Source organism: Atta cephalotes (assembly GCF_000143395.1).
Source record: "Atta cephalotes unplaced genomic scaffold scaffold00019, whole genome shotgun sequence".
NCBI lineage: Eukaryota > Metazoa > Arthropoda > Insecta > Hymenoptera > Formicidae > Atta > Atta cephalotes.
This window is the reverse complement of record NW_012130083.1, coordinates 3,144,445-3,167,312: the sequence shown is the minus strand read 5'-3', so window position 1 is coordinate 3,167,312 and position 22,868 is coordinate 3,144,445. Positions and strand designations below refer to the sequence as shown.

General features: G+C 32.1%; 1 protein-coding gene across 1 annotated transcript; it reads left to right on the top strand.

The window, feature by feature from the left end:
- Window positions 1–239: 239 nt before the first annotated feature.
- On the top strand, window positions 240–16,737 carry LOC105619033 (endophilin-A). Its single transcript, XM_012200561.1, has 10 exons — window positions 240–284; window positions 8,742–8,810; window positions 9,533–9,749; window positions 10,151–10,284; window positions 10,383–10,449; window positions 12,820–12,905; window positions 12,979–13,082; window positions 13,974–14,089; window positions 15,961–16,079; window positions 16,618–16,737. The coding sequence occupies exons 1-10, from the start codon at window positions 240–242 to the stop codon at window positions 16,735–16,737; spliced, it is 1,077 nt and encodes a 358-aa protein (XP_012055951.1).
- Window positions 16,738–22,868: the final 6,131 nt, after the last annotated feature.

The window sequence follows — 22,868 nt, the reverse complement described above, 5'->3', positions numbered from 1 at the left end:
ATCGATAGTATTCAAAATCATCCCATTCGCCTTGGCGAGGAGCCAGCGACCATAAATTCAAAACTTTCATTCTATTTTTCCAACGTTCGCTCTTTTTCTTTCTTTTTCGATCCTTCTTTTCTATATGAGTTTCTCTTTCTCGTTGAATTCACACGTGCAACCTGTCTGACAGTCTCGTTTCCGTTTTGTTACAGGTTGGAACGATTTACGTGTGATCCAGGCAACGACACGACAGCATCATGGCGTTTGCCGGGCTCAAGAAGCAAATCAACAAAGCGAATCAGGTAAGCGTTTGTCATGGAAACGTCTTATTCCTCGGTAACTTGACAATGGATCTTCTCGCTGCATGGGATCAATAATATCTTTTCCGTAGAATAACTAGTCTACAAAGGAAAGTTAAGCTTTGAAAGCAAAGCACTCGAAATAACTTTTGACGTATTGAATTTTTTTTTCTGATATTGAATAATAAATCAATACGTAGTGCTGACAGAAGGAATTATTGTTTAAATAATCATTTCATGTATTTCTTCTATTTATCGAAAAATTCGTCAATTTCTTCATTGAAAAAAATTTACTAAATCTTAATATATACTTCTTTGAATAGAATTAAGTAAACATTTATTTACAGTAAATATTCATTTACTAAATGTAAATACATATTTATTTGACAATACAATAACCATATTTGATATACAATAACCATTAATTTGATTTAACTATTATTTTTTTATTTAATAAGTAAATATTTATTTGAATAGAACTAAGTAAATATTTACTATTCAAATATTCAAATAATAGAACTATTCAAATAATAATAAGTAAATATTTACTTAGAACTATTCAAACGAATATTTATTAAAATTTAGTTTTTTTTCAATATTTTAATGCATTTTGTCTATATTTGTAGTATATGAGACTTCGCGCATTTGAAATTCAATTCATCCATCGCGAAATTGTATCTTGAGCTCTGATTATTCTAATTAGCTGTTCTCATTTGGTTAGATGACGAGATGCTTTACGCATTTATTACGCTATCGATGAGTACTTACAAAGAGCGTTAAAGGGAGTATCGCGTTAACGATTTGGTGTAGCGCGCACGATCTGCCGATATGACGTATTCATTATGTGGAGCCCTGTTGAAAGTTTAATCGTTCATATATCAGACTACATTACGATGACGCTCGTATATCGGGCTACATTACGCCAATTACCGGCGATGTATTGCTACTTAGATGTCGCGAACTTTTATAATTACCGCGCGGTTCGTCCCTGCGTTACACGAGGTGCGATTACTTGTCGTCGGGAAACTCATGTTTGCGTAACTCAGCTAGATTCTCGGTATCACCACGATGTACTCCGTAACAGTTAATACAATCGGATAAGCAAACATGCCCGATGCGTTCCGAAACTCGAGATTTGAAATGCAGATTAATTGTTATTACATAAATATTTTATCTTTGCATCAAAATGTTATTATATCTTTGCTTGAACTATCTTTATGTTGAAATTTCTGATATTCCTTGAGAATGTTCGATGTATGGGAATTTTATTATTGGAGAATCTTACGCGATCCATGAAACTCTTAGAATTCGAGGATTGAAATCTAAGAGCTTGGCATGCATAAAACAAAACACAAGAGAGAGAGAGAGCGAGAGAGAGAGAGAGAGAGAGAGAGAGAGAGAGACTCTCAGAGAATTACTGCAATACACGAAAAGAACAGTTTTAATGAATTGAAGTATAGAAAAATTTAGCTAGCTACAGATCTGAAAATAATTTTGAATTATCAAAATAATTATGAACACTTGATTGCGATAATGCTGCAAAAAATTTTAACATTCTAGAACCAATTTGAGCGTTCTACATAATTATTTTGATTCAAACATAATTATTTTCAAATATATATCTAGCTAAATTTTTAGATACTTCAACAAAATTGATCTTTCCATGTAGAACTACACATATTTTATAATAACAGGCGAATATACTTTTTTCGAACGTGATCTTCGCATTTATGCGGAAAATAATGCGTTTTGAAGAATTTATTGAGATTCATTTAGTAGAACATTTTTGAAAGAACTACGCTCTTGACAACCGGTTGATGCGAGTTATCATTTGGTCCAGCATGCTATATGCGGAGAATTTTCGTATCAACTGCAGCCGTGGCATTATCACGCTGTCATGTTTAATCTTGAAATGACAAGCAGAGAAGCTTGGTTGCTCTCAATATTGAAGTTTATTCGCAGCGAGTCTGTGGCGAATTGACGGTTAATTGTTAATTGAAAGAAACATACTTATCAAATCAAATGGTCATTTACATTAATGAAATGAGATCGTAGTACTTGATATTGAGTGATTTTTTAAATTATGCGTAAATTTTAAGAGTATAAAGAATTTCATATAAAAGCAGGAATAGACATTTACAAAGTTTTAGGTATTAGTCTAAAGATAATGTAATAGTAAATTATATATGTGTCATGGAATTACATATGTGTGCACAAATATCGATGTTCCACTTGTTTTTATTTGAATAAACATGAATGTAAAAAAATAGTATATAATACTGTTACTAAGAGTACATTTTTCAAATGAATGAAAATTAATATTAAATTAATTTCTATAAATAACAATAATTTAACAATAAATATATAGTAAATTTCTATGAATAATAATGTACAAATCTTTATCTTGAAATTATATATCACGTTAATTACACAACGTGCTTATTATAAACCCGCATGGTCTTTGTATTTATATCTTTCAGTTAATTTCGTAGTTATTTGCTTTTCACTGTGAAAATCCATATACGATGAAAATGTCGGAAATCTCATTGAACATGCGTCATGCGTAACTTATGCTCTAAATACCGTGGAAAACTTGATTATGAAATTCTTAACGATGTCAGGCTGTGTGCTTAAACGGGACGCGTTTACGTGTTGTGCGAAATTCTGTATGCTTATATAGTATTTCTGTCGTGTACATATTGTCGACGCGCAATAATGAAAATTACTGCAATTATTTCCATGCGCTGCTCGTAGGTACACGGTAAAGTATTATTCGTGATTATGCAAACGCGTCATTTTATTCCGAGGGGAAATATCGATAAAAGTTATCGATTCTTAATAATTACTGCGTTTTTGCAATTGTGTTGTGCTTCAGGAAAATATAATCCACCAAAAAATTAAATCAATTATTATTTTATTATTTATTCTGTGTTTTATACTTGGTGTTTTATACTTTCATTTTTATATTATTTCTATATTATTTTTTTAATTAAGAAAAATTAAATTAAAAGTTATTTTATTATATTTATTCTTTGTGTGACTGTACTTAATTTTAGATATTGTCTTTATGTTTGAGAGATCGACTTCTGCATAATTTTATATTATATAGTTGTCGATATTACATTTATATTTTATAAATTTTATTTATATTATATTTTATAAATTTGATTCAGAGAATATCGTTATAGATCTCGTTAAAGAGAATTAAGCGTTATGTTTTTGCTAAATGAGAGTTGAGCTAAGAAAAACTCGCAAGTTTTAATACAGTTCTCAAGGGGTGTCTTGCTAGCACGACATGCGTTGGCGGGATGTTATCTTGGCCTTAATTACCGCACTGCAAAGTCTATCGCAAATGCCAAATGAAAATCCATGTCGTCGAGGCGGTAAAATGCGAGCGATGAGAGTTCGGTCGAGCGAAAAGTGCGAAACAATGCGAATTATTGCGCACGGATGCTCGTAACTATTATATAATGAACGATTTTAAATTATCGACCGTGGCTGGATAAGTTCTCGGGGATGCATAGCCATTGAAATCTTCGGTGATGCACGATGATGGCAGCCGCAGCTTTTGACCTTTGCGTTCCTAATTATGCACACAACCTTCGAATATTTATATTAAACGAAAAGCATCGATCGATATTCCAATTCGAGTTCATTCGTTCGCATTCGAAGTATTTTTACAGCGACGCATTATAAGAAATTCATATTATATTTTATTCATATTATATTTTCATATTATATTTTAAAACAATTTCATATTATATTTTAAGATAGTAATCAAAATTTTTTCCTTGATAAAAATTTTAGACTATTAAATTTTTTATCATTTTTGCGTTAGATTATATGGATTCTCTTTAACTTTATTTCATTGTATTTATATGTAGTTTAAAGCAAGAATGTTAAAATCTAGAAATTTTTTAAAAAATTAATTTGATTTTTCATTTAATAATTTTTTTTGATTAATATATTAATTTTTTTGATACAACATAATGTTTGATAAATAAATAATTCAGCTTTAATAAATGTATTTATTGAAATTAAAAGAGAAAGAGAGAGAAAGATGGAGGAAGAAAACACAGAAATTCGAAATATTTATATATTTTTATTTGCAATTATATTTATAATTTGTTATAAATATTGCATTTTATTTGTGAACGCTGATTGGCTTCCTACGATTTATTAAAAGCGTTTCCGATTATCCGTATACATACGTATATCTATTTTCGCATATAAAGTGATAGTTCAGCGTTAGTGCGCACGCAAATAAGACGTATATATATTCACCATATTGCGTCGTGGTGAAAATTGCATGTCTATCTCACCACGCAGAAAACCCGGAATCGAATTCACGCACGCACGCACGCATGCACGCACGCACGCACGCACGCACGCACGCACACGCGTGCTTACTTCACTTTCTGTGTCCTAATTGCATTTGCCACGATACCTATATGTATGTACGTGGCTGGTGTATGGGGCTCTAAGTGCACCGTCGCCGTTGTGATGTTGCCGTGTTATACCACCGCTAGATAGAACCCGTAATATCACGGATGTCCTGTTCGTCGTTATCGATGTTAGGACGATGGCGAACGGATATTTTTACGACGATGCTTTCCCGATGTCGTGAACTCGCCGATGATATTACGAGCCGATCGACCATGCGAGCTTTCGAGATGTTATGTGCACCGCTTTTCCTCGTGCTTGCCTGAAATTCAATTCGAACCTGTATGCGCACAAACGAGATATTTAAAGGTTGTACATCGTCCTCGATAATAAGAGGTACACGTGTTCGGACAGTTGATGATTATGTAATAGTTTAATATGTAGTTTAATAAAAAGCAAGCAACATATTAATTTCACTTTGATACGACACAATAATTTTTAATAAGTAAATAATTCAGCTTTAATAAAGTATTTATTAAAAATAGAGAACTAGGATTTCAAAAATTAAAAAAAGCTAGGGAAAGAGAATGATTAATTTATAAACTGAATGTAAAAATTACTTATAAAAATGCCTTCATAGATAATATTAGTTGCAATTGAAATAACAACTGTTATCATGAATAAATATATACGTATTGTAATAAAATATAGAAATTGTAAATTATAAAAAAAAACAGATAGAATATGATATATAAAAAGTTTTAATTAATAATATTACGTTGATTGATATTACGTTAATTGATTTCATTTCAACAATATCTTTTAACCAATATTATATAAAAATAATATGAGAATAATATCGCATAGGTACTGTTAGTATTTAACGCAAGTAAAAATTAAATATTAAATGTTAGCATTTAACGCAAATAAAATTAATAATATTCGAATAAATAGTGAATACTGGAGTATCTTGTTGCCTCTTTTTAAAGATCAGATTTTTTAACTCGTGTTTTTTTTTTTTACCTCGAGTATATACAATTCGTGAATGTAACTCTAATCTCGACTCAATGTCATCCAAACGAACACGTCTGTGAAATTCGACGGCCGTATACCGACGGTTAATCTAGTTGTCGCTTTAATTCAAGTCTCTAAAGGTCTTATACGAACACAAATGTTTCCGTTGAGTGAAGCAATTAATTTTTGTTTAGATCGAGACCCTTATCGAATCTATACCATGGATCTCTTACTTTAAAGGTGAAAGAACGATGCAAGTCCACGCCGAATGTATGTCAAGAGTTTTTTTACGATATACATGGCTGAATTTGTGGCGTTAAAATTTAGATCTTATTCAAAATCGATCGAGTTTTAAGTTCCGTTCATTGCAAAAGTTATGAATCGGATATAAATACCATTCCTTCAGAGCTTCAATCTTATCGATTTTTCCAATTATATTTTTATATTATTCGTTATTATTGTGGCAGTTATTAGGAAATTGATTTCAAATAGAATCGATTTTCAAAGAAAGTATGGAAAATGATTTGTGAAATCTTAATAGATCTTGGAGTTTTATCTCTTTTTTTTTAAATAAATATGAAAGTTAGATGACTACCATGTGGATCATTCTACACGTATATTTATTATTTTACTAAATTAATAAATAAATTATAGGCTATTATAAATTTTACTTTAACAGAGATACAAAACATATAATTATAATAAGTGTGATAAAACAATTTTGACAAATATTTCACTATGTTATTATTGTGATATATTTGTTTTACAATATAAATTTAGTGGGACAATTTTTTTTTAAATTTGAATTTAAAGTTTTTTTTCTTGCCATAAGATATTTTTTAATTCTATATGATTTTTGTATTTGTCGTCAGGGTTGATCTTATTCCGTTTATGGAGACATCCATCATAATATATTAGACGCAATTTAAATCGCCGGAGACGAAACGTTTATAGGCTGTAAAGCGTGCGACATTGCAAGTGACGTGATGTAGGTCAAATTTACTCCAGGATGGCATTTGCTGCGTACGAGTGACGATTACGTTTCTATGCGCATCTCTGGAAATAGGTCATTATTAAATGGGTCAGGGTCTCTCTCTCTCTCTCTTTCTTTCTCTCTTCATCCCTCTTTTCTCCCTCCTTCTCTTGCGAATAATCCCTCTTGCAAAGCTCGCCGCTTAGCACTTTTAAACGTACGATATTATTCCGTGTCCTTCACTCTCTTTTCACATATAATTAATTGTACAGGAAAAAATGAATCGCACAGCATTATATTTATTTATATACATAAAGAAGTCGATTTTTTTTTTAATATAATATGACACTGCAATTTGGATATTCTTGCGATTGTCGACAATTCTAGTTGCTTCCAATATCCGAGTAAATATTTGAATTTATACGAATGAAATCGAGTTAAATGCGTAAAATGCACTTAGAAGGACTTTTAAAGAGTTTAGAGGAGAATATCGGTAGATCTAACTTTATTGTAACTTTCTTTCATTGTTTGTGTTACAGAAATTTTAAAGTAGAAAAAGCAAGTAGAGAAAAAAAGTGAGAAAGAAGGAAGCAGGAAGAAGATAGGAGATAATTAACCTAATGTTAATTAATGTTGAGCTTGTCTGTGCAATTTAACTTTAAATTTTATATTGCATCGAATTATTTTATTTTAGCAAACTTTGTTGTACATCATATACAATTTATTATATTTTTTAGATAATTTATTATAATTTATTATAATTTTTTAGGATAATACAAAATTAAAGTTTCGCAAAAATTTAATTTTACGATGATTGACAAATTTCGATAATGATAATTGTTTAAATTTATATTAAATATTAAAATTAGATATTAAAATTTATTTATTAGTAAAATATTAGGAAGAATTTCGCAAGGTTTATAATATTCTTGTTTTAAATCCGATAATATGTAATTTTACCACACACCTCATTAATCCAATGTAATACAAATGATGAAACCCATCGAAGTTTCGGAATAATCTCAAAGCGAAAACTTGAAATTTATTTAGCAGAAATTACAGTGCTTGTGAGTTCTCGCATGCCAAGATATTTGACCTATTTTCGCGAGCTTTGGCAGGATGCGTATCCTTTTTTCACCATTGGCAAGGCCAGAGGGCACTATTTCGTATATTGTGGCAAATCGACAGATATTGTTGCGGATATTATTGGTCCAAGAAACAATTGTTTCTTTTGATGATATTTTTTCTGTTAATAGAGAAAATGCTTCTCTTTATATATGTTTTCCACAATACTTTTCACCGCTCCTGACTTTGTTTTTGGAAATCTATCGGAAATATCTCGTTTGTCGGAGAAAATCTCTTATCGCTTTTCAGAACAATCCCGATTTACGAACGATTAGCTGACTTCGCAATATATTTATATAAATGTTCGCGATATTATTATATCGTATTCGCAATGCGGTTTATATGTAGCCCAAAGAAATATTTTCTGGAACGATCTCGTGCGTGGGATAGCATTAAATATGTTCGCTCGAGATCTTAAATTGATGAAGGCTGCTAAACGTGAACATATCAATCTTCTCTTATTTTTAAATTGATTCTCTTATTTTTAAAATTTGACGTTTTTATGATTTTTGCATTTTTTATTCTTAATTTATTGGATTTTCCATTTTTAAACTCTATATATTTATGCATTTATTTTCGATTTATATTTTTTTCCAAATATATTTAGACAAAGCCTCTATTTTTTATTGACAATACAATGTTTACTTTTATGACTGGAGCAATTCAGGCAATAAACAATTAAATTTTCAATCTGTTATTATTTACATAAATTATTTATTATAATTAAGAGATACTCTTTAAAATAAAAAATCAAGAAAATATCAAAAACTTTCGTATTTATTTAAATACTTGAATAAAGGAGCTCGAGAAACTTTTGCCAAATTATACCGATTCATTTTGACAAATATGTATTATTATTTTTTCACATCCTATTAGGTAATTCTATTAAGAGTAAAATCGGTAAAGTTATCGATTATTTATTCAGATATAGATTTTAGGCTAAGGATAATGGATTTTTCTTGCAGTATATGACAGAGAAGATGGGCGGAGCGGAGGGAACAAAGCTCGATGTTGATTTCGTGGATATGGAGAGGGTGAGTGGTATATTTTCGTACGTAACAAGTGTGAAAAGGAATGTCTTTCATATTTTCGCACGATATTTTGTGAGGATGTCAGGAAAGAGATGACTAGCGTGTTCTATCTACTGATATTATTACTGAATTTCAAAGATTTTCCCCAGTTTTTTTTTGGTTCCTGAGGATCTTATCAATCTTTTAAAAGTACTTTTATGACGCTCTTATTTGAAGCCAGAAGTTGCGAGATTGACTGTGTTATAAAACGAAGTTCTGAAAAATCTTCTTACCATTGGCTTCTTTCTTGAATATTTCGCTTTAACTTTGATATAACATAAATGACGTGATACAATTTTTTATCAAGAACTGTGTTTGCAAATTCCTTCTTTGCAATTGCTTTTAGTTCTTTGGTTACTATTCTTTGTGTACATTCTTATATTATTGAAAAAATAATAGTTTAGACATAAGCTAGAATGTATAACACATATCTTTCAAAATAAATTAATATTTTTGAAATTTATGTGCTAAAAATTTATTATTAAATCTCATAAAGATATTATTTTGAAAATAACTTTTTAAATAAACCATTTTATTATTTTATATGTTCACTTATAGAAATATCGAGGATCAATAAGTGTATAATATCGCGAATAAAATTTCAAAGCTTTATAAAGAAATTCTTCACGTTCGAAATAAATTGACAAGAGACAAAGAGTTCACATAAACACGTCATGTATCTATAGAAAACAGACGTCACGTATGAACTTGTCGAGGAGCTACAGATGAAGACGAAGGAGTTCCTGCAACCAAACCCGACAGCAAGAGCGAAGATGGCTGCAGTCAAAGGTATCAGCAAACTCAGCGGTCAAGCAAAGGCGTCCACTTATCCTCAGCCGGAAGGTGTACTTGGCGATTGCATGCTCACTTATGGCAAGAAAATGGGTGAAGACAGCATTTTTGGTACATGCAATTTAAATCCTATGATTGCGTTGTTCTTGAGCAATTCGATCCTCACTTCTTTGTCTTAAATGTTCTTCGAAATAGAAATTGTGCTTTAAAATGATTTTTGCGATGATCATTATTATTTTTGCTCGTATTAAAATTGAAATTTTATTCCATATATTATTCAGAGATTTTATTTTCTTTTTCATGAAATTATTCTCTTTTACGCAACAATTTTTGTTAAGAGATAAGATATGATCGAGTTGTTTCAGATAATTGAGAAAAATTGCTTTACATGAGTTAGGTGTTTTCGTGTTTTTCGAAGTTTATTCTTACAACTAAAAAAGTGAGAAATATCGAGGATCGATAGGTCGTATTATCTCACCTTATTTTCTATCCATTTTTATCAATCCTTGCAGCCCAGGCTCTCATTGAAATGGGCGAAGCCATGAAGCAGATGGCAGACGTAAAGTATTCTCTGGACGATAACATCAAGCAAAACTTCCTCGAGCCGTTGCACCATCTGCAGATCAAAGATCTCAAAGAAGTGATGGTATGATTATTGGAAAAGTTGTGTATAGTCGCGCTCGACTGGGCGCTGTTTCTTTACAATCTTCACGCGTTCGATCTCCTCTGATTTGTTGATTTCAGCATCATCGGAAGAAACTGCAAGGCCGTAGACTGGACTTCGATTGCAAGCGAAGACGACAAGCAAAAGGTATGTTGAGGTTCCTCGCATGTTGCCCTTGCTTCTCGTCCTCTCGCGTTTCCGCACTCCTATTGATTTATTCAGCTGCGCGCGAGCGAACCGTCGTCGCGAGTGTCCTTGCACGAACACATCGCGATGCCCGTGCTTCGAAGAATTGAAATAAAAACCTCGATAGAGCTATAACGCTAGTAATGAGACTAGGCGATTGCGTTTCCGACGCGGGGAGCGAAGTTAGAAGACCGCATTTTCGCGAAACGGCGATGTCATAAAAGAACGCGAAAAGCAACATTATCGAGCTCTAATGGTGAAAGGTTACAATTGCAAAAATCATCACTATTAAAGAGATAAAAGTGCTGTGATCGAGACGGAAATTATTTTCTTTCGATGGAGAAAAACTTGTAGTTACAAAATCATCATTTTTGGAAATCTTAGAGAAAATGATACGTCACTTTTTATGTAATAAAAGGCTAGCAGTCGCAGAAATATTACTTTTGAGCAATGATGCTTTTTATATTTGTAATTCTTTTTTCTAGGAACTATGTACTTAAAAAAAATATGCATAAAAGTAAAAGTTTAGAAGTTTTTGGAGTTTTTTTCTCATCTTTGTGAGTCATATTGCATATCTTTTTATATCTTGTACTGTGTAATTTTAATCTTGTCTGATATTTTATTATTCTCACTTTTAATTTCAGTTGTTATTGTTTATTATTATGCTAAAAAACGATCCACTTTGGCGACTATATCGGTTTTACGCTTTCAAAATTTTTTTTAGACAATTTCCATTTTGATTGTTTTATAACTTATAATACTTTTTCAACATAATAACATGTCTATTTTTAAGCTCTTTACGAAAACAGTTTTATTTTCTATTGTCAGCATGTGTGTGGGAAAATTGAATTATGTTTCGTATATGATTCATTATCTCAGAATTAGGGATTATCACAATAAAATCGTTGCATGAGTAGATGCAAATGGTATAATTTTTTTGCAATAGAAAGAAAAAATCTTTTACTCGCATGCTGCGTTGCATGAGCACGATCGAATAGAATCACGAATCAGTGCTACAGTATGGACTCGAAAGTAGGGCGCGAGAAGAAGACTTTTCTTTAATGTGCGTTTTATACAAAGAAATTATTTTTCTCTGTTATGATTAGCTCGCTTACTGCATTATAGCCATTATTAAAGATACAAAAAAAATGTATATACAGTATTTTGACAAGGGAGTTCTTCGTGTATTCTACCGTTTACATAAATATGTGCAATATTTTTAAACTAAATAATTTAACAAAATACTATATTAATTTACTATAATTATATAATATATTTGATAAGAATATATTAATTATATAATATATTTGATAAGAATAATATATAATACAATAATAACCGTTAGATACAAGTTTCTGTTAAAATTTAAAAAACTTGGGCGTAATATTCGCAAATTACTTTGAATTTTTAATTTGAGAATAATTAATAGATAACTCGATTTAATAAATACTTTAATAAATAAGAAAAATGTATATATAACGTAATACGAAATATGTATAACTCGAAATAAATTAGTATTAACATTTTTTATTATATGACAAAATTTTACGTTCGATAATAATTTTTGTGAGTTTTATACATCTCACTTTTATGCTTTTCGAACTTGTTAGTACATTTTCCGTCGCAATTCTTTTGTGTTATTTGCTCCAAATGAATTTGTTTTTCGCCTTTTGCTGATAATCGGTGTGCTCTGTCTGTTTTTCATTGGGCAATCGCTTAATTATTAGCGACTGGAAAAAGATCCGTCAGTCCGCATTTTGGAAGTCCTGCGCGATTGGGCATCTCGTCGCCATATACTGGTATGACTTCCATTGTGTGCCTAGGAACTTGTAATTTTGAAAATTTATTACATATTGTACTCCCATTAATTTCCATAAATTTCCTGAAAAATTTCCAAAAAGAATTTTAAGAACTATCCTAAACTTGCGAAAATTGAAATATTTTTGGATTTTTCACACAAATATTCTTGAAAGATATATTTTTAAATATTCTCTAAAAACTTCTTAATTAGATTAAATATATTTTTATTAGATGTTTTTAAATAAGCTAAAATTTAAACTATTATGCCTTGTTGCTAGTTTTAGAAATGCTTTATGCATTGTTGCTAGTTTTAGAAATGATTAGAAAAGATAATTTTATTAAAGTCACGACACTTAAACACGCTTCTTTGTGACGTCAAAAATACACTTGCGCGCTCATAGAACGAATTGCGCTTTTTTGTATTCGTTATATTATAAGTGTTTAGATTTAGGAAATGAAGCAACCCAGTAGTGCAACCTTTTTAATTTCGTTGGCGGGGCAACCGTTTGCGAACAGGTTCTCACGTTTCAGACGACGAGATTCGTCAAGCTGAAGAGAAGTTCGAGGAGAGTCTCCATTTGGCACAGATGGGCATGTTCAATTTGCTGGCGAATGACGTGAGTTGTCGTCATTAGTCTGAAATGTTGTGTGATGCGCACATGTCGAGATTCTTATGACGATCTTTTGCAGGTCGAACAAGTAGCACAATTGGCAACTTTCAGCGAAGCTCTTCTTGAATATCATCAACAATGCACTGAAGTCCTCAGAGGATTGACGGAAATACTCTTGGAAAAGTATGTCTGATTGTATCCAAGTTGTTAGAAAAATCGATACGAAATCCATTTTCAGAATTTAAACAAAAAATGTGTATTAAAAATATACTTATATTTTTAAAAACAATATATCTATATATCTATTTTATATCATATATCAATATATCTATATATCTATTTATTTTATTTTATTTTATTTTGTCTCATGAATATCGCTATAAATTAGAATATTTGCTTTATAAAATGCAACTATTATCTTTCTTTTTATAACTAGATAAATAAATATACTAAAAATTGTGAAAGAAATGAAAGAGTCAGCGCAGTACGATGTGCGCAAGTTTATGTTCAACAAAATATATTTGAAATTACATTACTAATCAATTATTCATATATTCATATATTTCGGCTCAACTTAGAATCATTTTCAACGAAGAAAAAATATATAGCCTCACGTTATATACGTAATCAGACTATGAAATGTTATTTTAGATTTTTGAGTTATTTTGAAATTATTTTAGAACTAAAAGTTGTGTGCCAAATAATACAACTTTTAGTTTTGGAACTCTAAGAGTGACTTCTCATCTCAGTTTCCTTAATTATGTGCAATGTAGGACCACATATTTTTTCTTTGTTAAAAATGGCTCCAAGTTGAGCCAAAGTGTACAAACGATTTATTAAATAATGTAATTCAAATATATATTTTATTAAACATAAACTTACGCATCCCGCTGAGTCTCCATTTTCCACAATTTAATACATTATTTTCTGTAAGTTCTATTTACCTTTATTTAAATAAATAAATCTTTTACATAAGAGAAGATAAAGATATCCGTTTTTGTGTCTGTGTGACGTTGAATAACTATAACATTTCCTCGGATAATATTGTCTACGGGTAAATGTTTTGCTCTTTAGGAAAGAAGAGGCCGTACACAGACCAAAGATGGAATTTGTGCCGAAGACATTGGCGGATCTACACGTGGATAGTGGATTGTCGGACCATATGAACGGTGGGAACTTCTCTCTTCACGGTAAAACACATTTCACAAATACTCCACTACACTACGCGACGACACTCGGGTGGTCTGGCTGTTTAACTGTTTCTTGTTTTTTTCCTTATTCTCTTCCTGTCATGCCAGGGGGGTGTTTACGTTCTACGTTTGACTAATATATATTGCATTCTCCTGTCTCTCTCTGTATGGAACGTCTTCCGGTAAAATATTCGGCGAGATGTGTCTAATATTCTGTATTTTTTTTGCGCACGTGTACAAACTTTGCACTTGTCAAAAATTGAACAGAACGAGTCACTGTATTTTAATCTCCTGAAATATTCCTTTACAATATAAATAAAATATTGTTTTTCCATCTTTATCTTTTATAAATTAAATATTTGAACCGAGATGAAAACTTTTAATTGGACAGTTGACTTGATGCAAACTGCAATTCAAGAAAAAGAAAACATAAATTTGTTTTCATTTATCGATACATTTAAAAATGAACGAGTAAATGAGATTAGGAAAAATAAAACACGGATTTAAGAGAATTACAATTTAAATCAAGTTTACTTGAGAAGAGTTAATGGAACGATGTTGCGATTAGTTCTCGTAAGATAATCTTCGCGGATCTGCTAAACAGTTCATTGTTTTATCTATCTATCAATTACGTGTTCGGATGTTAATCGGATGTTAATCCCTTAAGGAATCAATCTTTGTGATTACGCGCAAAATACGTGCACACAATACACACGCTAACTCTCGCCATACTATCACATCATCATCTTATTTTTCTTCCGATTGTGCTGTGTGTATAATGTGGCATACCTGTCTGTCCTTCTGACACAATGTAGGGGCAAGTGGGGCCGGCTCTCCGATTCATGCGGACGGGAAGCGCTCGCAGCTCGAGCTATTTCCGGCCGGAAACCCGCCACAATCTACCAATGGTAAACTTTGCATGGGGGTTTCCTCGTCTTTCTGTCCGGCAAACAAATGAATTCCTTTTTGAATCGCTCGAGAGCGGTTGCATCAACTGTTGCGCCGTTAAGGACGCCATAATTACCTAAAGTTTCTTACTCTATCTAATAATGATTCAGAAACGGATATCGAATCTTACATCACAATTAGTAATCAAAGCTGTTGGTGCGACTGATCCTGCGCAATTCTCTATCATTTTTCTTTCGATGGGATTCTCTACCGCTTTCTCGCTTTCTATAATGACGCTGCTGACTGATCATCATGCACGTTTATTTAGATAATGTTTTGCCATTCTATGCTGTAGAAGAGGATTGTGTTGAATAGATTTTAAATAAAATTGAATGAAATCCAAATTAATAAGAGTAAGAAGGAATATAGTGATTTTTAAATCTTACTAATTGTAAATTAAAAGTAGATATAATATATTTGGATTTATATTTTAGTCCAAAAATTGCAGCAATTTTTTAAAAATAAGAACATAATCTTTCTCATATTTTAACTTGATAACTTTTTTTCAGTCTAGAATAAATTTTTTGAAAAATCATGTTTTTTTCTTAATGTTTTTAAATTTATCAATAATATTTTATTGAAATTGAGATAACTATCTCCTTCTTGCTGTAAAAATTTTAGTTAGCTCACACAGCTCCCATCGACAAGTAAACATATTAATTTCAGAAGCTTACTTTTATTCTCGAATATTTTCGGCGATGTTATTTTACTTTTGCATTTAGAAAGAAATCGACATTACACACCGCTGCTTTGTGCGACACGATTTTCCGCGCAAGATAGTTCATGACTACCAAGGCAGATTGTTAAATGTGTAGTTTATGAACGTATATGCGATGCGACATGCAGTCACACTATGACGTGTTTTTTTTACGTCATTAGCGAAGTTTTTAGTAGTTTAGCACACTCGTGCCGACTATTTTCAGCTTCACCCTTGCCCTCGCCGAGTAAATCACCAGCGAGAACGCCGATGACACAGAGAACGCCGTGCTGCACAGCTCTGTACGACTTCGAGCCCGAGAATCCTGGGGAACTTGGATTTAAGGTAAATTTACGATATTATTCGTCAAGAATTTAAGCAATATAGTTTAAAATATGTATAGAGAATGTTATATAAAAAATATGTTATATTTTTCAGACAAATTATATAAGCTATTATTTTTTGCCCTATTATTTTTTAAATCTTTTTTTTTAGATTGATTTTAAATTGATTTTAAATGAAGAATGAAGTTTATAATATATAAGATCCTTAAAACGGATCTTGTATATTATGAACTCGATTCTGTGTTTTGTTTTAATCTCTTTAATTATATAAAACTTTCATAATTTTTTTCTATCTTTTTTAATCCTTAATACACATAATGGATCATTTGAATCTTGAACATTTCTTTTTTTAAAAAAAACTGGAAGTACTTGGTTAAATAATTTTTATTCTTTTCTGTTAATACATAATCTTACTTAAATATTTTTTAAACATTAAAGAATTATATATAAATTATATATAAGAATTAATTATTTTTATATTTGTAAAAGTGAAAATTAATTCAGATACGAACGATCCATCGATTTTATCTTCTTTGCAGGAGAACGACACGATCACCTTGACCCAGAAAATCGACGAGAATTGGTTTGAGGGCAGTCTGGACGGTCGCACCGGTTACTTCCCTGTGACCTACGTGCAGGTCGTAGTGCCATTACCCTAAGAGGACGCCGCGCATTTCGAAGCCAAAGACCCAGCGTATTCGTTCACTAGCGTCTATCATTACAGGATTACTCTGCTCTCCAGCTAGCCTAAAACCTAGACGACCTTTCGACGACCTATCTTTATCTATCTATTGTCACTTACGTTGTGATTTCCAGCTTACGTCCAAGACACGATCCCGAGTTTCTCTAGACTTTTCTCCCCGCCCTCTACAGAGATCCCTTTTTCCCTTTCTGCAGACCCAAGAATAGACCTCTGTTACGCATGTTAATGTACATATATAATGTTATAGTGTATTTTATCGACGTAAGGACCTTCGCGCGCGCAGAGATATACACACATACACAATGCATACCCAGGAAGTACATGCATAGATACATATAGACGTATTATACATATGTATGTATATATATATATATATATATATATATACATACACAGATAACAAACAACGTAACACTAATATATACACACACACACACACACACACACACACACACACACACACACATATACACACGCGCACGCGCGCGCACGCATGCACGCACGCACACGCACACGCCCCCACATACACACACGCACACGCACGCGCGCGCGCGCGCATATACAGACATCAAAGATACCTACGATAGCAGTTCACTGTCACTGTGGCGGCTCTCTCCTCATCTCTACTTTTCTATATTTTATCTTCCGTCTCATCGAGATGCTTTCGGGATATTTCAATATAGTTCGAGTGCACAAAGGAAGAAAATCGAGCCTAGCGTGAATTGATTTATGGCGGAGCGCGAATTTTCCGATAGTTCCCTCTGGCATTTAATTAATTTTGCCACCGAAAGTGTCGTGTCGTTCCGATAACGAACCGATAACTCGGCACTCGTTTGCTCTGTTGCAAGCTATACGTCGCCTGAATATTACGTATCGCTTGTGTGGATTTCGAACGGGATGAGTTTACTCCAGTCGATTGAATTCGTCGTTAAGGTAAGTGGAAGCTTTTAATTGTAGCATTCATTGTTGAAATTAGTGTTAATTCTGATTAGATCTTTTCTCTTAATATTATATTATTAATATTAATATCGTTAATTATTAATATTAGTATCAATTTGTATTATTAATATTAATATCATTAATATAATTAATAGTATTAAAACAAGAATAGTTGGAATTCAGCTAATCAGCATTAAAGAATTCAATAAAGTGTTAGTTCAATTTTAGCAAAGAAGTCATTAGCTTCCAATATAAAAGACATTATTAAATAATCTTGAGATTCTTCTTTGATTGTTGCATTTTTAATTGTTACGTATTTAATTGTTAAGAACGAATTTTAATTCGGCTGGAGCAATCTTACTTCGTTTTATTCGCTCGTTCTCTTTTCGCAAAGTATTCTTGGCCACGAAATCGCGTAAGTTTCTTTATGACTCTCATTTATCATGTTAATTAAGCGCACGGCTTTCCTTGCGAGAGTTTGATCATTCAACCGCGGCACGTGTTTTGGCGTTGGTCCGCGCGGCGCAGCAAACTCGTTACTCGTGTAATGTACTCATATAATAATAATGTTATTGCAATTCGTGTTTCCATTCCTCAGTCGACTGACCGTTCTTTCGGCTGCTTATCGTTCATTCTTCGTTTTTCTTCTTTTTTTATATTAATTGCTAGACGACACTAGTTAGAAGTTAGGATTTACTTTAAGCGAACCTCGAAATGGCGGCAAATCTCTTCCACGAAGTCATTATCTGTGATTATTATAGATATTGCTGGCATTGATTGTGTTTGACAGTGACGATCTAATTCCGTTGTCAGAAAATCTTCGAGTCGATGTTGATACTGAAACAAAACTTATAATAGAAAATCGATTTTGTTGAGAACGTTATTTAGTCGCAACTACCTTTTGTATTGACGTGACTATACTACTATTTCAGATTTATTTTTAGTCACGTAAAAAGATACTTGATAGTTATTGAATTTAACTGTGGCAGTTTTTGGGAAAAAAAAAAAAGATTATTTCTGTGCCAGAAACATCAATGCTGTTTTAAAATTATGTGAAATGATGGAAAGTACTAATTTTTAATTGTTATTTATAATTTTTAAATTTTTAAAAATCAAATTTTGAGTACATCCGAAACTTTTCCGATAGCCTTTACGATATCTTTTACATAATTCGCGTCGTTTTAAAGAAATGTTTAATTAATTATGCAGAATGTAAATATCGTTTGTATGCTTTGGATACGTTTGGAAAACGGCCAGAGACCAATAGTTATTAATTATTAACTTTCAATGTAATAGCGCAAAAGTAAAATGAGAATGAGGAGTAACAACAGACTTCCTGATTAATCCAGAATGTTTATACATTAAGCAACATAAATATCTTACGCGAACGCTCGACAACGATTTTATTCTTTCGCAGCATCCAGAAATCAGGTTTCCTTTTTCCTTTTTTTGATTTTGCATGAGGGTTTAACCGCCAGAACAATGAAAGTAATTAAGGAACTTGGTTATTTGTTGCCATGTGGATTTTAGGTAAATCTTCGAGCGAGATATCTGCTAAGCATAATGTAATGACACTAGAGTATATTACTTACACGTATACATATTGTCGATAAAGGCGACGGCGAAACTGACCGCGTTATGTATTCATTATCATTGTCCATATATTTTATTGTCATTATTATATCATTGTAATCGCCGCAATGGCAAAAATGTTCTTGATTACATTGAATTATACATTGAATTCAGAACGGGATTCTATTAAATCGATTTCAGACTCGGGACATTTTCCGAATTGAGTGTGCTGTTAATAGGATAAGACAGATACATAAAAGACACATAGAATATAATCTGGTTTCATAGCTTTCAACTTTTCCAAGTTAATTTAAATGCCGTTCATCAAATTACTTTCTGAGCGGTAACATAAGATTCTCTAGATAGAGCATAGAGCTAAAGAATTTTTAAGAAAGTTATAGAATTTTCGTACGTAGTGTAGTGCGATGTAAAGACAGATGGCTTATAGTGATAATCTCTTATATTCCGTTGGAAATTAGAATATCTACGATATACAAATATTAAAGTTACATAGCTGTAGTAGAAATACAGTCAAATCGGAGAATGTTCTTTGTCCCGCAGAGCGATATGCCGATAACGAAGGCACGTACGTTCATGATTAACATAATTAACATAATTAAAGTTTATGATCGCTATTAACATACGCCGATTAACATACCACCGATGTTATCACTTGCTGCTGTCACCGTCGCCGGTTAAGTCTTTACTTCAGACAAGCGACAAGTAGTAAACGGAAGACAAGTCATGAAACGTGGAAAAAAAAGGTCCGCACGCAAATTTCACCGATACTATAATCGCTGTGAGATAAAAACGAAATCCTTTTCGGAACTCGAGGTGTTATCGATGTTGTGCAATATTAAGAGTTTAACATCACGGTGTTTAGCCGGTGGGGGCCATCGTTGAATCAGTGTTTCTCAAACCATGAAAATTTATGTGTGAACGGTGGGAGGGGTGATAAAGTGGAACGAAAGTGAAAGACGAATTGTTTTCAATTGGACTAATAACTACTTTTTCTAATTAACGGATATGAAAGATGTAATCCAAAAATAGCAGAAATTTATTCCTCATGTAAAGACCATCAAAATGTTTCCGATCACTTTCGTTCCAGTAGTCTCGTTCGACGTGAAGTGAAAAATTCGCATCAAACAGACGTGAACATCGAAAATGATTTTCACTTTCGGTTATTCGCATGGTATATTTTGTGAGTTACCGTGATGAAATTACTTTTTGATATCTTAACAATTTTCGAGAAATTAAATTTTAAATTAGATACGAACGAATATGTATAATATGAAATTATCTGCAAACAAATTAATCTGCAAAACAAATTAATTATCTGAGCTGAATTAATAGTACATAATAACGTCAACATAGACAATGATAGTTGAAATTAAAAATTTAATTCAATTGTTACCTTGTAGATACAGTAGATAATAATAACATTTAATTTTTAATAAACTTTGCATTATATACAATAAGAAAAGAAGATTAAAAAATTGCTTATTAATTTTTCGATGCGAGTAACCGAAGATTGAAAGAAGTGACTTCAACCCCTCACAGCTTGTTCGTAATGGGATCATGCTTTTGTCTATATATAGTGGAAGACTGGTGAAGCTTTGTCAATTAGAATGATAGCAATAAAACGCTGATTATTGCGAGTAAAAAATTAGGAGCGGATGATTATTTAGGATCTGAAGCTAATCATTTCTAGGTCCCCAGTGAGCAACGGAAATTGAGAAAAGAAATAATTAAAATATTCTTATTCTACGCAAACCTTCTATCATTATCAAAATGTATAAACATATATTAGTGATCTTCGAAAATCTAAGTTTTAATAGATTAATGTAATTTAATTAATTTTAATAAATTTAATGTAATTTTAATAAATTTTAGTAAATGATGAGATAAACTTTTAATAAGAAAAATGAGAGATATTAAAAAATTTTAATTTGAATTAAATCTCTTAAAATAGCGTCTTAATTGAAGAGTTAGTTTTGCACAAACATGTAAAGTAGAATGCTGAGAGTAGCAGTATTTTTATGATGTTATGTATTTAAAAAACGAATATTTAGGAACGAATATTTAGAAATTAAGTTATGGGGATTGCTTGATTAGTAGGATCCGAGCATAAATATTATCGCTGTCCATATAAATCCGTTCTTGATCGAAAATTCTCGACGATCGGCAAAGGGAAGAAATAAATTTGAGAAACACTGCATAGGAGAAGAAGAGAGAAATATACATACATATGCTATTATTACTTGTGTGGAAAGAAATTTATATTGCTGCGTGATATACTATGTTAATTTATATATATATATCGCGTCGGTCCGCGTTTTTGTGTTCGATTGTTCGTGGACCGGTTCGCGCAATCTGGCATGGCAAATAAAAAAGAATGGGAATAAGAAGAAACTTGAGAAAGGCAACGAGATTGGCGCGATCGCGAGAGAGAATGAACTTAACGATAAATACTAAAATTGGTATCTTATCCTATAAATGTTGGCTATTGTTAAATGTTGAATATTGTTCAGCGACAAGTTCGCATGTCTTCGCACGAGGAACATGTATTTTTATCACTAAACATTTTTATTTTTTAATATTTGAAGCTCTTCATGATCTAAAGTGATTTCGAGAGAATATTTAAATCGCTTCATATTAAATCTTTAATAGCCTTAAGTCAACTTTTATCGAGATTTCAAAATATTTGAGACATCTTCAGCGATATTTTATAAAATAAAAAAAATATTATTTTAATATAATAATTCTGATAGAACCTCTATTTATGTATCTTGGAAGTAGATAATTATTTTACTTAACTTTATGCGATTTACTGCATTCTATTAGTTGTATTTGAACATATGTTTAATTAATTGTATTTAAAGGAAGATAAAAACAAATAGATAATTTTTTTTATATGGACATAAAGATTTTTTTTTTATATAAATGCGTGCTTCTCGGGCGAGCGTGACGAGCTTTTCGCGTTCTAATTGTAATTTTAATCTATTTGGGGATCGAGCAGACGCGCCGGATCTATCGATCCCTGCAAAAAGAAATCACTGAGCATCCTTGGTCACGCGGAGAAAGCTTCTGGTGTTTCCCCTTTCTTACCCACTTTTCCTCTCAAAATTTCCTTCTTGTATACTCTTTATCTTTCCTTCTTTCCTTTCTTCACATTCTCCTTTCAATATAAATGTCTCTCCGACTTCTTGTATGTATGCGTGTGGGATCGGTACGAATCTCGTGTTTCTCGACTGTGCTGGGCCCACTTATATTTTGTAAGCGCCAGAAAATCCGGAATTGGCGGGAGACACGAGATGCGTTGCGCGCGTTATTAAAAAAAAAAAAAAATCGGTGTCCTCGACAATATCCTGCCCTCCCCGGACGCACCCCCGCCCCGAGCCGTTTCCCGTTTGATCCCCATTTTGACGAAGTGCGAAGGGGGCGACCAGTGGATGCAACACAGTGATACTTTCAGACAATACATTACGATTAATTACACTTGTATTGGTAATAAATTTAATCTACTACGATTATATTGAACTCGATTAAAGAGAAATATACGATATATATATATAT